The sequence below is a fragment of the Leptonychotes weddellii genome, chromosome 11, assembly GCF_054177405.1.
Source record: "Leptonychotes weddellii isolate Sample4059 chromosome 11, ASM5417740v2, whole genome shotgun sequence".
Classification (NCBI taxonomy): domain Eukaryota; kingdom Metazoa; phylum Chordata; class Mammalia; order Carnivora; family Phocidae; genus Leptonychotes; species Leptonychotes weddellii.
The window spans coordinates 37,955,056-37,972,317 of record NC_138379.1 but is presented as its reverse complement, the minus strand read 5'-3'; the positions used below and the strand labels follow the sequence as shown (position 1 = coordinate 37,972,317).

The following is a 17,262-nucleotide window of genomic DNA, read 5'->3' as shown; positions in this document are numbered from 1 at the left end:
GCACACCATTATATGGTTTCAGACAAGTTGCTAGGGAAAAACACATCTGGACTGATTCCTACGTACAGATTATTGTCATCAGTACATGTTCCTGCATTCTTACAGATTTGATAATAAACATACAGACTGGCTTGTAACTTAATGTTCCATCGGTTCATCAGCCTTTTCTGCAGGTTCATCAGCAGGCTGAGCAGGCTGTAAGAGGAAGAAAAAAGAAAACAGGTTAAAAAAAAAACACTTGACCAATATATACTTCTAATCACAATTATTATAAAAGAATTTACAAGAAAAAGGGGTTAGGAGACATTTTGGATACTCAATTTTAGTTCATTGTCCTGTTAAAATTTCTGAACAAAGGTGTTTTGTTTTTTTAAAACATAAATAATTTTAGAGGTCTGAAAACCTAAGCATCATTGAACAATTCCAGCATTTTATCATACTTTGTCTTGTTCAGGAATAAAGGATCAGTACTAGCCTTAGAATATAATCAGTACATTTTCCACATTCTCATCCTCTTTAGCACTAATAAACACAGAGAAAACATGACTAAACAAATCAGCTGTGTGGAACTCACAGCAACAGTTCTGGTTCTTATCAACAACAGTTTAAATAATGCAAATCCTACTCCTCCAAATAGTACCAACAATATCCTCTCCAAGTTGAAAAAAAACTCACACTATAGAAAATATTTCTCTCCAGGACACTTTATTTTCAATTACACAGCTATCAAATAAGTATCTATAAATAGCAACTGTGTATTCTAAATACACAACAAAACAGACCAGTATTTAATCTGAGATTTCCCAATACTTCCTGATCCTTTTCTCAATATTTGTAAAGGGCCAATTTAGTTTCCAAAGGGTCCCCAATGAACTTTCTTTCAGTCCCCTTTCCTACAGACTCTTGGCTGGCCTTATGATTTCCTTTCACCAACAGAATGAGCAAAACTGATGCTGTGCCACTCCTGAGCCTCAGCCTTTAAGAATGTCTAGCAGCTTCCACTTTTGAGCTTTTGAACTTCTGCAAGCTCTGAGCTGCTACCCTGATAAGGAGACCCTGGTAAAGAGAGGCTCTGAGATTACATGGACAGTAGTCCAGCCATCTTAGCAGAGGTCCCAGCCTTCTAGCTGTCCCTCTAGGATATACCTAGAGAATATGAATAAAGAAGACTGTGAATAAAGCCATCTTGAAAGTTCCAGTCCCACTGCTTCAACAGACTACAAGAGATCCTAAATGAGACCAGCAAAAGAATGACTTAATAGTGAAAAATAGCAACAGATAACCAAATCATCAACCCTTGTTGTTTATGGAGATCACTGCCCCCTCAGTATTTTACATTATTCAGTTCTAAGTTTTCCTACTGCCATTTGAACTGCGAACCTACTAAACAATTGTGGTAGGAACAGTAGTTTATGATAGAACTAAAGCCTCTGGTGTTATGATTAGTTATATACCTGTGCCTTTCTCTGTGGTCTTTCTTCAAGACCTTCCAGGAATGGAGATACATCATCATCATCATAAATCGTAAACTCCAAGTCTTTACCAACAATTCCAATGGAAACATTCTGGGGGGGGGGGGAAATTCAAAATCAAGAGAATTTATGTTGGAAAAATGCTTTTGATTAAATGTTGGGTGAAAAATGCAGAATAAAAGTTTATATAGCACTTAATAAGACTAAAAAATACTTAAGTATAGAGAAAAAAGGAAGAAGAAAACTAGCACATCCTCATAACTTGCAGATTTAATATTCACTTTTGCTAATCATGAGTAATGCCAAAGATCTATGCCACCTAGAAATTTGTAACTTGGCTCATAATGGAAATGTGTTGCAGACCAATGTTACCAGAGCAAGCAACTTAACTGGGAAGTAAGCCTAACTCCAAAGAAATAATCAGGTTTGTTTCTTGTGTAAGTTAAGACATGATGGTTCTTAACAAGGAAAGAGAGTAAGTTTTAGGTTCTAAAATGTTAATTTGGTGGGGTCTTGGAACAATTTTCTACATGTTAAAATTAAAGAGCAATTCTTAAAATGCTCAGTGAATGCTAACCAGTGTAAAAAAGGCTCCTGTAAAATTAAAATTTTAGTGGAAATTTGAGGCGTAAGAATATACAGGCCTGGGTGCCTGGGTGGCTCAGTTGGTTGAGCAACTGCCTTCGGCTCAGGTCATGATCCTGGAGTCCCAGGATCGAGTCCCGCATCGGGCTCCCTGCTCGGCAGGGAGTCTGCTTCTCTCTCTGAACCTCCCTCCTCTCATGCTCTCTATCTCATTCTCTCTCTCAAATAAATAAATAAAAAAAAAAAATCTTTAAAAAAAAAAAAAAGAATATACAGGCCTTCTCTCAATGATTTCACTAAATCATTCTCCATGATTCAGTAAAAATATGAAATCAGAAAGCCAAACAGCTGAGCAAACTCTTCCAAATTGTAAATGTCAACAGGTAACTGTAAATCCAAAATTTAAAAGGCAGTCATCTTGGAGTGATGGCATTATGGGTACTTTATTTATTTTGGGGGGGCGGGGAGGGAGAAAGGAGAGAGAGAATCTTAAGCAGGTTCCACACTCAGCATGGAGCCTGATGCGGGCTCGATCTCATCATGACCTGAGCCAAAATCAAGAGTCAGATGCTTGACTGACGGAGCCACCCAGGCGCCCCTATGGGTACTTTAAATAAAAATAATGTACATTCCTGATTTTGTTGGAAAAAAAAAATTATTTTTAGGATAGGAAAAACTATTTTTAAAAGATTACACAGACTGTAAATTCTTCACATACATATTAAATAACAATTATCCAATCCTATAATAAAATGGATTTACAAAATGCTGACTGATCTCACTTTAGTTAATGATCATTAACCACAAGGAGGCCCATAGTGGTTCCTGCATTGTACTATACAGGTCCCTAGATCATCCAATCTCTTCTCCTGGACATCTTTCTAGCATTTTCCATTCTTCTTGCTCCTTATTTCACTGAGAAAACAGAAGCAATTAGAAGAGAATGTTCACAAGCTCCCATAGTAACTACTGTTTCCTGTATCTATGTCCGTAGATTCTCTCCCTTCTTGTTAGTGTGAATGAATGATCCAATTTCCTCTCTAAGGTCTACCTTTCCACCTGTGTACTGTTTAAGGACATTGGTCCAGCAGCTTTTCTCATATTTATCCTATATAAATGTTTTCCTTTACACTGGATTATTCTTAAAACCATGCAACAGACGTGCTGTAATTTCTCCCATCTTAAAAAACCAAAACAACAAAAAACCCTCACTACATTCTCTTCCAGCCAGCACCCCATTTCTCTGAACCTGCAGGAGAAAATCTCCATAAAGCTGCCTCCAATTCCTCTTCTCCCATTCTCTCCTGATTCCATTCCTTTCAGGCTTTGGGCTCACCATTCCAATGAAATTGTCTAGTCAAGTCCCCATCATTGCTAATCTAATGGTTAATTCTCATTCCACATCTTCCTTGATCTATTAGCAATTATTCATTCCCTCCTCCTTGAAATACTTTCTTCATTTGTTTTCAAGAATGTCTCACTTTCCAAGTTTTCCTCCTACCTCCGTGGTCATCTTTCTAAGTCCCTTTTTGCTGATACTCACCTTCCAATCTCTAAAGGTTAGAGTGCCCCTTGCCCAGGCCTCAAACTTCTTGTGAAACTATTCGATTCCTTTAGTGGTTTCATCCAGTCCAATCTCTAAGTGCCATTTCTACATAAAGACTCCAACATTTGTTAAGTCTAGCTAGACCATTCTCTACCAAACTCCAGGGCATACACATCTGATGGCTGTTTACATTTTTTTTTTTTTTAAGTAAGTTTTACGCCCAACATGGGGCTTGAACTCATGATCCCAAGATCAAGAGCCGCATGCTCTACTGACTGAGCCAGCCAGATGCCCCAATATCTACTTATTCTATATCACCAATAGACAGTAGGCATTTCAAGTTTTGTAAGTCCTAAGCTAACTGCCTGATCTTTCTCCACAACTCCTACCCCAAGACATGTTCCTTCCACTGTCTTATCCAGCTCAGTAAACCATAAATTTCTCCTTCCTCTAATCAAGCCCAAAATCTTGAAAACAACTTTTTTTGTTGTTTTTACACCCTCACAACCAATTCACTAGCAAATATTTTTAGCTCTAATTTTAAAACATACCCAAAACCGAACCACTTATTCCCATCTCCAACTCCAAGCTCCTTTACTTCACCACAATTTCTCATCTGTATTACCATAAGTTTTAAAACTATTTTCACGCATGTTGCCCACTACAATCTATTTTCAGAATGGTGACCAGAATAACTCTTTTGAAACCTAAATCAAATCAAGTATTCTTCTGTTCAAACTCTAACAATCCACTCAGTAAATCCAAAGTACCTGCAATGGTTTATACATGATCTGGTCTCCATTATCTGACTTTATTCCTTCTCTTCCTCTTGATCATTGCCTCTAACACTCCTGGCCTTCTTGCCTCAATTAATATTCTGGACTCAAGGCCCTTATACTTGTATTCCTGGAATGATCTTCCTCCAGACATCTGAATCACTCACTCACTCACCTCCTTTAGATACTTCCCTCAAATTTCACTTTCTTAGTGACGCCATCCTTGACCACCCTATTTTAAATTTCCCTCACCAAACCCCCTTCCTATACCCAGATGGTCCTCCTTTCTCCTCTTAACCTATGTTTTCTATAGTATTTATCATTTTCTAATAATATTATATAATTCACTTATGGGTATATTGTCTATCTCCCCGATTTGGATGTATGTTCCATGAAGGCCAAGATGTTTGCCATGTTTATTATATTCTCAATGTCTAGTGCCTACACATGGTAGGTGCTCAATATTATATATTTGTTAACTGAGTTAATAATATGAAGATATTCCTACCTGCTGAAGAAACTGAAGGACACTGCACCTAAGACTTATTGGTTTTATTGCTTTATTCCAAAAAGAAATGTTTGAAAATTATTTCAAAATCAGATCATTTAGTGAATAGCTTAAAGAGAAAGAACGAACCAAGGCAACCATCTCCCAAATTAAAGAACTGTTAAGTATATACTCCTCTGTTATATTTATGAAATAAATGATTGACCTGTAATGTTAAAATCTGAAATTGAAAAATATGATATCTACCTTTGTAGTTAGGTCCTGTTCTGCAGGAAGTGTCTCTCGTAAGGCACGCAGACCATGTTTAACCAGTTCATTCAAATTGCCTATATAATAAATCAACAATTATTTCTTAATTTCATCTTCATGCTAGGTGGCTTTTATTTGTCAGGTCTGTAGTCTGAAATTATGGTTTCAGTCACATACTAAATATATCACAATAAAAACAGCCAAAATTGTAATGTTTAGCCATATAATCTAATAATAATAACATCACTATTACTTTATTTAATAAGAGAACATGATTTTTGTTACTAAATTTGACCTTTTTATGCTAAATTAAATGAGAATCCTGATTCACAAATGACACAGCACAAAGTTTTGTAGGATGTGTTCTATGGAAGGTATTTGCTCTTTATAAACAAAGTCTCCAACTCTTTCTATGTGGCCAGTATTAACCTGATAACAAAACCAGACAAAGATATCACAAGAAAATAAAACTACAGATCAATAACCCTTATAAATACAGACACAAAAAACTTCAACAAAGTATCAGCAAAATGAATCCAGCAACATTTATGTTTACATAAACATATGTATGTATGTGTGTATATATATATAGTCTATATTATAAATCATGAGCAAGAGTGATTTATCCTAGGAATACAAAGCTGGTTTAACATTCAAAAGTCAAATAATGCAATACACCACAATAAAATGAAGGGGAAACAACCACATGGTCACCTCAAGAGATGTCCAAAAAGCATGTGTTAATCTAAGACCCTTGCATAAGCAGAGCGCTTGAAAACCTATCCTATGATCACATCTTACATCAACATTTTTACCTTTCTTTCCCATAGGTACATTAATTTTTTACTTGTTTATGGACTACTTAATGTAGAAATGTCTGTGTGGCTAAAAATAAGATGAGAATCACAGAAAACTAAAAGTTGGTAACAGAACTTATAATTGGTAACCAAGTGGTTCTCAACTCTGGCTGGGGCACACTTCAGACCAACTGAACCAAGAGTTTTCAAAGTTGAGGACATTTGTATTTTCGTATTTGTATTTTGACAAAGGTCTACTAGTGATCGAAACTACTGTAATGACTAGATGGGGTAATAACCATATGCATAATAGAAATAATGAACACTCCAAGGGCTTATTTAAAAACAAAATAAAACAAAAAACTCTTTCTGTAAAGCTGATAGTTTTCTTCATTTAGGATACTATTTATTCACTATATAAAGACTGGAGGGGACCAAAAAAAATCACTTACACTCCATAAACCCAGACATATGTCTCTCCAAGTAAGTACGAGCTGATTGAGAACGGGCTCCAATGGACATGGCTCTACAGTCAAAATAGTTGGCAGATGGACAGGTTTGGAAAATGTGAGGGCCCATATCCTACAAACAGAATATATATACACTATATAATTTCTAGTCAGTTTTTAAAAAATCATTAAAATATAACAATTCTATGAACTTACATCATAACCAGCAATAAGCAGCCCAACACCATATGGTCTCCGGCCATATCGTTGTGTTGGTATCTGGGTCTCTTAAACTAGTTAAAGAAACTGTTCTAATAAGGAATAAAGTACTACCTTTATTTTCAAATTAAGCACTATTGACAAAGAGCTCTGTATTTTTTAGTCGCTGCATAATCCACCACAGCAAGAAAAAAATAAAAGAGAAATATTTCTTTGGCCTAGTGTTAAAAAATGTTAGGACTATCCACCAAACTCAAGAATAAGCGCTAGCAAAATGATCTCTTCTCATGTAGAGAACCTCATCTGTTTTGGCTATAAGGGGTCAATAATTTTGAAGGACATCTAGAACCACCAATAAAAAACTTTAAAAATCTTCTCTAAAAATGAGACTCGAATGGTTTTCCTCAAATTGGGCTTATCTGGGTCTGGAAAAGGGCTGACGAAAGAGCAACCCAATTCCTTATTTAGAGATTTTATGTATTTATTTATTTATCTGAGAGAGAGAGAGAGAGTGAGAAACAGCAGGAGATGGGAGAGGGTCAGAGGGAGAAACAGGCTCCCCGCTGAGCCAGGAGCCCGAAGGAGGACTCGATCCCAGGACTCCGGGATCATGACCCGAGCCGAAGGCAGTTGCCCAACCAACTGAGCCACCCAGGCACCCCCCAATTCCTTATTTAGAACACATTTTTCCATGGCAAAACGTCCCACAATTCTCCTTCTAAATTTTAAACATTCTGTTATTGAAAAGTAACTAACCTTAAAGTTTTCAAAATCTTACCTACGCCATGTATTATATGCCCAATAATTAACATAATGCTTAAGTATCAAAACTCTATCTAAAGTTCACAACCATAAATGCTACAAAAAAAGGATACTGCTTCCAATTAGAGATACAAGACGAGACACAGGAAGAGGTCTGTCAAATACAAATCTGGAATCCAAACACTCTTGGCGCATAAAATTACTAAAAAAGAAACAAGGAAAATTAGTTATTTCATATCAGAGTTATTTCAATCTAAATGAAGTAATTTCATTTCTTTTTGCCTGCTTCACATGGATTACATCCACACAAGGGAATGAGAAAGACATGCCACAAGGATGCATATTTATACCAAACTCTTGGGCCACCTGAGGTTTTTAAAAAAAAGATTAAAATATTCCTTAGCTCTAGATAAACTTGGTCTCTGAGCACTTTAGAGAACAGAGAAGGCTGAGCAAGAGAAAAAGAGCAAGCTCTCTTTTCTTACCCTTCCCACTGTGCCAAGATTGTCCTAATGCTAGGTCTTGAACCAGCTGAAGTTTCCCCAGTAGAGCAACTGCAAGAAATAGAACCTGTACTAGGGCACTGCGACATGTTCTTGCCAACAGTGCTTCTACCCACAAGCAGCACTCTAGAGGAGACGCTGGACACCAGACTGTTGAGCCTCACTGTTAACCCTGGCAAGATTCAAGCAAATGCAACCCTGGGGAAAAGGGAATTCATGCCTAACTATTAAAGACAAGAGGATAAACAGCAAGAAATGGATATGCACCTTTCCTTCCATGTTGCTTTGTCCAGTTTATGTGTATGTCACATCTGAGAATCAAATATTGACTGCGGGAACCATGCTATTTGTTCAGTACTTTGAAGGCCATTTCCCAAGGCTATCTAAACTGCACTGCTCAACATGGCAGGTACTGGTTATATGTGACTATTCAGCACTTCAAAAGTGGCTAGTCTGAATTAAGAAGTACTGTAAGTGCAAAATACACATGAAATTTCAAAGACTCAGTACAAAAACCAATGTAGAAGAGCTCATTAACCAGGTTTTTATATTGATTACATGTTGACATGGCAATATTTTGGATAGATTGGATTAAATAAAACGTTTAACCATGCAACATATTTTACATTTTCAAGAGCTTTCAGAAACCAATAATGCTCTCACTGTATCGCCAACCCAAGAGAGCAGGGAGCTTGCCGGGTAACCTGAAAACTTAAAACAGTAGCACTACTATTTGCCCTTAATGCTTATATTCTTTCTTCCCTAATTAAATCACAGACTTAAGAAATTAGTTTTGGCTAACTACCTTTGATCTCCCAACACACATTCATATATTACCTGAAAGGCACTGTGTTAAATGCTCTACATGTTAGGCTCTTAAACAATAACCTTGAAAAATAAAATACTAAAAGAATTGATGGGGAAAAAAAAAAAAAGAGTCGATGGTTTAAGTAACCAGCCTCATCTCAAATACTAAGTGGTAAAGGTGAGAACGAAACTCAATCTGCATGACTTCAAACCCCAGCTCTTCATTTATACAACACCTCTCAACTAGAAGTAATCTCTATCTCCCCTGGACTCTCACAGAAATCTACCTGGTATTATAGATATACTACTAGATTTTAAGTTCCTAAAAGACGAGATGCATATCTGACTCACCCTTGTGTACCATGTGGTATCCAGTATTGAGCTTCACAAAAAATATATGTCTAATAAATACTGGCATATTAAAGAAAGGAAGGGTAGTTCCTCCGATCATTAGAAACCAGACAAAAGTGTCAAGCTCTTCTTAGACATAACATTGTCTCAAACAATATACCCTGAGTTAACAAGTATCACATTATTTGGTGACTTCTCTAAAGCTTTACTCTTAACATGGTTAATTCTAGTAGTTACTACTATAGGGATCAAGAAATGGAGTACTTAGTAACTGAGCCCAAATCCACTAAGGTATCACAATCTGAACTTAGAAACTCTGCAGACAACTTCCTCAAATATCTTAGCTGGATGAATCAAAAGGGATGTTTCTTTTGTTTTTCATGATCATACTCACCATAACAGTCTAGCATCAGCAGTAAGTCCCGCAATTGAGATACCAATATGGTTGTCAACATGGAGAATTTTTTTCTGATGAGCTGCAAGCTCTGACTGTGCTCTCTAAACAGAGACATTATAAAACATAAAAACACATTTATAATTTTATTATTTGTACAGTGAAACTTACATTTGTTAGTACCATTTTCTACACGAGGAAGATTTATTTACTGCCTCACTCACCTTCAATGCAACCAACACTGCATGCGTTTTTGATTTCAGACCAACTGTGGCTGAACCTTGCTTGACAGCTTCCATTGCATACTCAATTTGATGAATCCTGCCCTAAAGAGAAAACAACAACACATCTTAGAGTCATCTTACAAGACCATTTTATATATTTAAAATTGATCTAGTATTCCCAAATCTCAGGTGAATATAGTTAAATCTCAAATGATTTTTCTTTTAAATTAGAAAACTTACTTTAATGATAAATTTAGGTTCCAGGAATGTCTAAAATGATTATATTCCATTTTCTAACAGCCTACAATTTCATGAATTCCTTTCTTTCTTTCTTTCTTTCTTTCTTTCTTAAGTAGGCTCCACACACAAAGTGGGGCTCAAACTCACCACCCAAAGACCAAGAGTTGCATGCTCTAACAGTGAGCTAGCTAGGTGACCCTCTAAAGCTACTTCACAAGTATAAAACATTTTTACCTGAGGGCTCCAAACAGTGACATCATTGTCATACTGGTTGCGAAACTGAAAGCAAAAGAAAAAACACCTATTGATTTAAGAACATTACAAATTCCAATTTTTAATAAGCTCTATCATTAAAAAATGTTCTCCCATCTGTTTAGATTCAACATTAACATGTGCTGTTAATACAACCTCATTGGAAGATTACTCAGTTGCAAACATGAGATAGAAGTGAGGAGCAGATCTAGATGAGACCTAACTTCCCAACTTTCAGTTCTACTGTAGCACTCCCTTTGGGTTCAATTACTAAAGCTCATAGTGTCAACTTTCCTTCCCTTCCCTGCTTATGCTCTTCCCTCTTTTTCTATAAACTAGCTCATATGTCTACCTCTTTAAGTCTTCTCCATCTTTTCTCCCAAAATTCCAACATATACTCCCACCGGTTCTTTATCCACACGTCCCCTTCTACTTTATGATTATGGATATGGCAAATTTATCTTTGAACCCTTACTGCACTTAAAACAGTGCCTTGAACATATATACATTCATACTGAATGAATAAACACAAGAATATTCTCAGGAAGTTAGACACTGACACAAATAGCTACAGCATCAGAACCATTACTGCTTTAATAAGGACATTAAAACAAGTCTACTAGCCGAATCTTGGGAGAATAATCGGGGGACGGAGGGGAGAGCGAGAAAGTTGAGTGCTGGAATGGTAGATAGGAGTCTGGAAGCCCTGAGGCTAGGTGGTAACCGTGATATCACCACTTCTCTCAGCCTCCGTTTATTCATCCGTAAAAATAGGTGAGTGGACAAAGTGATTGAAAAGAACCCCCCCTTTTTTTTAAGATTTTATTTATTTGAGAGAGAGAGAGAGAGCACAACAGCCGGGGGGACGGGGAGGGAGCGAGAGGGAGAGAAGCACACTCCCTGAGGGTCAGGGAACCCGACAGGAGGCTTGATCCCAGGACCCTGGGATCATGACCAGAGCCAAAGGCAGACGCTTAACTGACTGAGCCATCCGGGCGCCGGGAAAAGAACCCTTTCTGATCAAGCTCTTTGGGAGAGAGAAATCAGATGAACCCACAAGTAAAATGGACGCTGTCCTGGAACCCAAACCCTGGGATCAAGTCTGCACTAGCATTACAGTGAAGCCGAGAAGTCAAGTCCCTATTTCCTCCTCCCTCCCACACAGAGCACGAGGGGCCACTCTGGGCCGCTCAGAACCACACCACTGAAGGAACTGGAGGAGCGAACTCAGATAGCTGACCGAGGAAGTAGCGTCCCAGGCCCGCCAGAAAGCTAAACGAACCCCGGAGAATGGTCGCACGGAGTACCCACCGCCCCTCTCCCGGCCAGGCCGGAGATGCTGAATCACTGCCGGAACCCTCCCGTTGGCGAAGGTTCCCATACCCCGTGGCCCCGGGCCGCTCTGAGGATGACAGGAGGACCGGCTCGCCATCCCCTTGCCGGCGGACCTCACCCCCAACCCTGCCGGCGCTCAGAATCCAACGCACCATGGTTCCGGCGCGGGTCTGGCTGCGGCCTCCTGCAGAGGTGCGGTTTCAGGAAAGTTGCCGAAACTACCACTCGGCGATCTACAGAGAAGCCTTCGGGATTTTGACGGAGGCGGCGCAGGGCAGGGCAGTCTATCCCAGAGATATCGATAGACACCCAACGCTTCCCCGCCCTCAAAGCTCGCAGCCCCTCCAGAGTGGGCGGGGCCTAGGAAGAAGGAGGAGTTGAGATTGGCGGGAAATCTTGGGCTAGGAGTGCCTGCGGCAGCTGAGAGCTGCGGGGCGGCCTCTACAAAATCGCCCTTCTTGGATTCTCAGTGGTTATTACCTGTGTGTTGCAGATTCCCGCCAGTTCCTCACCCGCCCGGCCGATACACCTGAAATCGATCGAGACGACGCCTGCGACTGTAGGTGATCCAGTGTGCCGCTGGACATCTCTCGTTCAGGGTCCACAGAGATTTGGGGTGTTGTCTGACTGGGAGAAGGACGAGGCTGTAAGAAAGGCCACAAAATAATGGTCTGTTTGTATGTGTCAGCCACACTCTTCGTCAAGTATGTTGTCTGTGTATATGCGTTTCTTTCTCCTTTGGAGTCCTTTTCTCTATTTCCTGGAGAAAACATTTCTCAAGGCTCTGTTGCCATTGATCACTCTTTATCATTATTGGTTTCCTCTACAAGACTTTCAACTCCATGAGGGCAGTAATGTCTTTCTGTGGTCTCAAAACCAAGCATGATGCTTGGTTTTTATGTGTGTTTTTTTTTAATGTAATTTTTTAATCTGGTAGATTAGACCCTGAAAAAAAACTGGGGATTTACTTCTGAAACACATATTTTCTCTGTTGAGAACTTTTGGTAAATCCCCAGATGAAATACTTTAGTACAGTAACATCTACTTTGTGCCAATGGTGACTTATCTTCTTTATAAAGCATAAAAGATAAGTACCGAGGCTCAGGTAAGGTACGAATTGAAAGGATCCTTAATGATCTAAACTTTGCAGATGAAGTAACAGACTCAGATCACTTAAGTGATTTGCTCAAGTTCAGAGCAATTTAGTATCACACTCTTTTTAAACCTTTCACTTTTATATTTTGGTCTTTTTTTCCCTGTTAAACATTTTTAGGTTAAATACGACTTTCTAGTATTCTGCATTATGAATGTACGATGTTTTATTTACACAAGTCCGCATTGTTTAATATTTAGATTCCCCCCTAGTCACCCACTCATTTATGAGCTGCTTGATAGATATTTTTATACTCCCCCCCTCTTTTTTTAAGATTTTATTTATTTGTCAGAGAGAGAGCACAAGCAGGGGAGTGGCAGGCAGGGGGAGAAGCAGGCTATACTCCTTTCTTTAGAATAAATTCCTAAAAATGGAATTGTAGGGTCAAATGAAATGGATTTTTCTAAAACTTTTAATAGAAAGTGCTAAGTTGCCCTCCAGAAATGTTTTACCAGTTTATACTCTGCACAATATTATATGAAACCTCCCTGGTGGTCTAGTGGTTCAGATTTGGCGCTCTTCACAATAATATATGAGGGTCTCCTCCTCCTCAAATTCACCAATGCTGGTTGTGGTCATTTTAAAAAATCACTGTTAATTTAGTGGATTAAATTAACAGGTTTAAATTAACAGATTGTTCTCTTTTGTTTCTTTAGCACTCAGCATAATGCCTAGCACATACTAAGTGCTTAATAAATATTGTTTAGTGAATGTTGAATGATTAAGTAACTACTCATTTAAAATTTTTCATATAGTACATAAACATTTTGACCTATTCTTTTCTACATATGTATATATTCACTTGCTTCAAAAATATGTATAATGGGGGCACCTGGGTGGCTCCGTCTTGTTAAGTTTCCGACTCTTGATCTCAGCTCAGGTCTTGATCTCAGGGTTGTGAGTTCAAGCCCCACATTGGGCTCCACACTGGGCATGGAGCCTACTTAAAAAAATATATATATATATATATTTATGTATATGTATATGTATAATAAATATATAATTGTTTTTACAAATAAGATCATACTAAATTGTTTTATACTACACTTAAAAAGTTATGGCAGGGGGCGCCTGGGTGGCTCAGTTGGTTAAGCGACTGCCTTCAGCTCAGGTCATGATCCTGGAGTCCCGGGATCGAGTCCCACATCGGACTCCCTGCTCAGCGGGGAGTCTGCTTCTCCCTCTGATCCTCCCCCTCTCATGCTCTCTGTCTCCCATTCTCTCTCTCAGATAAAAAAAAAAAAAAAAGTTATGACAGGGACACCTGGGTGGCTCAGTCGGTTAAGCATCTGACTCTTGGTTTCGGCTTAGGTCATGATCTCAGGGTCATGAGATAGAGCCCCATATCGGCTCCACACTCAGTGGGGAGTCTGCTTCAGATTCTCTCCCTCTTTCCCTCCCCCTCTGCCCCTTTCCCTCCTTGTGCCTGTGCGAGCGAGCTCTCTCTCAAATAAATAAACAAATAAAATCTTTTCAAAAAAGTTATGGCCATGTTTTCATGTTCATTAAGTAATGATATATATTATTTTCAATAGTTGCATATATTCCATTGTGTAGAAATACGATAATTAACTATGGGTGAGCCATTAGATTATTCCCAAGCCTTTGCTATTATAAAAATACTATAATGAATATTCTTATACATACACACATTTCCTGATTACCTCCTTATGATGAATTCATAGTAACAGAATTGCCAGGTCAAAGGGAACCTGCATTTACAATTAGGATATGGCTAAATTACAAAAAAGTAAAAAGTTAATATCAATTTATATTCTACAGTGCCTGAGAGTTCCACTTTCTTTATGACTTCACCAGCACTGGATAGGGTGAGTACTTTTTACCTTTACTAAGCTGATAGGCAGAAAAAGAAAAAAAACAAAACTTTAATTTGTATTTTTTGATTACTAGCAAAAAAAATCTTTTCATGTATTTCTTGGCAATTTATGTTGCTCTAGTGAATTGTCACTTAATTCCTTTTCTCAATTTATTATTATTAGTCATTTTCTCATTGATCTGTAGGAGTTGCCTTCCATTAACTTGTTACTGTGTTACTTTTGTAGAAAGAACCTGTTGAATGGAAAGAAAAGAAACCCAGTGAAGCTAACTCAATTAAAAGTTGGGGGGTACAGCATGGGGATACTGTAAATATGTAACAGGGAATCACATAAATACTCAAGAATAGGAATTTTTTATTTACTGAGGTATTTCTAGTGCTTAGGACAAAGCCTGGCATAATAATAGGCACCCACTAAACATTTGTTGAATGAAAGAGTGATGAATCTCTTATTCTCAAACTTGCCCTTTTGGGTATTATCTCCTAAGCAAATATCTGGGGCTTTGTGATATATTATTCATTCACAGTGATTGGCTCTTATCAAAGCTCCACTTATGAGCCATCAGAAGGGGCATTTGGTTGTCCTTTTTGTCAAAACTGAAGGTCCTAAGTACTTAATAAAGTTTTTATATGACTTTCAGCTCTTCTCTGCATGTTTTGGGGATTTGGCTTGGGATACATCTTGGTCCTTAACCAAGAGCTGAAAAATTGGTCAGTAAAGATATTTTGTAAGAAGACTGGGTCAGCAGGGGCGCCTGGGTGGCTCAGTTGGTTAGGCGACTGCCTTCGGCTCAGGTCATGATCCTGGAGTCCCGGGATCGAGTCCCGCATCGGGCTCCCTGCTCAGCGGGGAGTCTGCTTCTCCCTCTGATCCTCTTCCCTCTCATGCTCTCTGTCTCTCATTCTCTTTCTCAAATAAATAAATAAAATCTTTAAAAAAAAAAAAAAAAAGAAGACTGGGTCAGCAAATGTAGCACTACTTCTTTCATTGGTTAATGTATGTCAGGCTTCTTAATTTTATTTTTTATTTGTTTTATTTTTTTAAAGATTTTATTTATTTGACAGAGAGAGAGCACAAGCAGGGGGAGCAGCAGAGGGAGAGGGAGAAGCAGGTTCCCGCTGAGCAGGGAGCCCGATGCAGGGCTCAATCCCAGGACCCTGGGATCATGACCTGAACTGAAGGCAGATGCTTAACCGACTGAGCCACCCAGGCCGCCCCTATTTTTTATAAAAATATTTTATTTATTATTTATTTGAGAGAGAGTTGGCGAGAGAGAGAGTACAAGCAGGGTAGGGGGAGAGGCAGAGGGAGAAGCAGACTCCCCGCTGAGCAGGTAGCCTGATACAGGGCTCCATCCCAGAACCCCGAGATCATGACCTGAGCTGAAGGCAGACACTTAACCGACTGAGCCACCCAAGCACCCCTATACCAGGCTTTTCTAGAATCAAATAAAAAGTAAATGCTAAATAAAAGCCAAGTTGAAATTTTTCCCCATGGGCATATAAGTCTCAATATGTTACTCTGGTTAGCAACTGTAATTGGTACATTGTACAAATGAGATATAGGCTGCAGTTTGCAAATAACTTACTATTTTCCCCCATATATTACAACACACCCAGTAGATGGTGTGCCTGGGTGGCTCAGGCAGTTGAGCATCAGCCTCTTGATTTTGGCTTGGGTCATGGTCTCAGAGTCATGAGATTGAGCCCGGAGTGGGGCTCTATGCTGAGTGTGGAGCCTGCTGAAGATTCTCTCTCCCCTTCGGCCCCTCCCACACTCCCCCAGGGCCCGTGAGCCCTCACACTCTCTGTTCCTTAAAAAAACAAAAACAAAAACCATACCCAGTGAAGTTAATTCCTCCCTGCTCCTGGAATGAAACGGGGCACAAATATCACCAATATTAGCTAGTCAATTCAACAGCCTCAGAGCAGCAATTAATATGTTCAGTATAATAATAAAATCTTTAGGAATGAAGCCTCTTCCCTCCAGCTTGAGCCTGCCATGACAAAAGGGGAATGGTTGACTTCTTTTTTAATACCCTGTTCCATTACCAACACCAAGTAGGTTGGAACAGAGGGAAGGGCAAGAGAGTTCTTAACATGGCTAATACAGTTCTGTAATTAAGGGTTGATGCTCTCTGAGCTTAACAGGTGTTTACACCTGACACTTGTTATTTTATGCATTCTTTTTTTTTTAAGATTTTATTTATTTAATTAATTGACACAGAGAGAGAGACAGCGAGAGAGGGAACACAAGCAGGGGGAGTGGGAGAGGGAGAAGCAGGCCTCCTGCTGAGCAGGAAGCCTGATGCGGGGCTCGATCCGAGGACCCTGGGATCATGACCTGAGCCGAAGGCAGTCGTTTAACCAACTGAGCCACCCAGGCGCCCCATACTTTATGTATTCTTCAGAAACACCTCTACCCTCACCTTACCCTGATGAGCAAATACTGGCAATCTCTTGCTTGCACTTGGGTAAATATATGTCACCTGGCAATCAGCTCAATGTCAGTTGCCAGCATCTGTGCTATATGCCTCAAGCTTCTTTCTGTGCAAGTCTCTACTCTTCCACTTGACTTTCTTCAGTAGCCCATATCTGATCCAGATATCCAGAATGGCTTTGCCTCACACCTCTGGGAGTATAGATTTTGATCGAACTCAAAACTCATCTTTGCAATTAGCCAGCCATCTTTGCTTGTCCGATTCCACTTTGCTTGTCCGATATTGGCTCCATGAAAGCAAGGAATTTTCATATATTTCATTCACTGCTGTAGTCACCTGTGCTTAGAATAGTACCTGTACTT

At 39.2% G+C, this 17,262-nt stretch overlaps 1 protein-coding gene and 1 long non-coding RNA gene across 27 annotated transcripts in view; one reads left to right on the top strand and one right to left on the bottom strand.

Moving 5' to 3' along the window:
- Positions 1-55: 55 nt before the first annotated feature.
- PSMA1 (proteasome 20S subunit alpha 1) lies at positions 56-11,768 on the bottom strand. Of its 4 annotated transcripts, none has more exons than XM_081798543.1 (10): positions 11,622-11,768; positions 10,117-10,161; positions 9,643-9,744; positions 9,419-9,522; positions 7,477-7,565; positions 6,599-6,669; positions 6,386-6,515; positions 5,134-5,213; positions 1,455-1,565; positions 56-195 (listed from the first exon to the last, which is right to left on the bottom strand). In XM_081798543.1, exons 1-10 carry the CDS (start codon positions 11,622-11,624, stop codon positions 139-141), a joined length of 792 nt encoding a protein of 263 aa, XP_081654669.1. In that variant the 5' UTR covers positions 11,625-11,768; the 3' UTR covers positions 56-138. The 4 variants fall into 4 exon arrangements, with proteins under 4 accessions (XP_081654669.1, XP_081654666.1, XP_081654667.1 ...); XM_081798540.1 differs by lacking the exon at positions 11,622-11,768 and adding an exon at positions 11,375-11,593; XM_081798541.1 differs by lacking the exon at positions 11,622-11,768 and adding an exon at positions 11,417-11,593.
- LOC115936660 (uncharacterized) overlaps positions 11,711-17,262 on the top strand; it is a 105,887-nt gene continuing 100,335 nt past the window's right edge. For 4 of the 23 annotated variants that reach the window (XR_014138664.1, XR_014138665.1, XR_014138667.1 and 1 more), the window contains exons 1-2: positions 11,731-12,032; positions 14,405-14,451. This is a non-coding gene — a long non-coding RNA (uncharacterized LOC115936660). Of the gene's footprint in view, positions 12,147-14,404; positions 14,452-17,262 lie in introns of all 23 variants that reach the window. The other 19 variants (XR_014138671.1, XR_014138675.1, XR_014138668.1 and 16 more) reach the window with 17 other exon arrangements.

Coding starts and splice junctions, on each gene's coding strand:
- PSMA1 (XM_081798540.1), bottom strand. CDS start 11,566: ATGGCGAGCCGGTCCTCCTGTCATCCTCAGAGCGGCCCGGGGCCACGG. Junction 10,162..11,374: donor CCTGGGACGCTACTTCCTCG/GTCAGCTATCTG, acceptor TTTTGCTTTCAG/TTTCGCAACCAGTATGACAA. Junction 5,214..6,385: donor TATGTCTGGGTTTATGGAGT/GTAAGTGATTTT, acceptor TTTATTATATAG/GCAATTTGAATGAACTGGTT.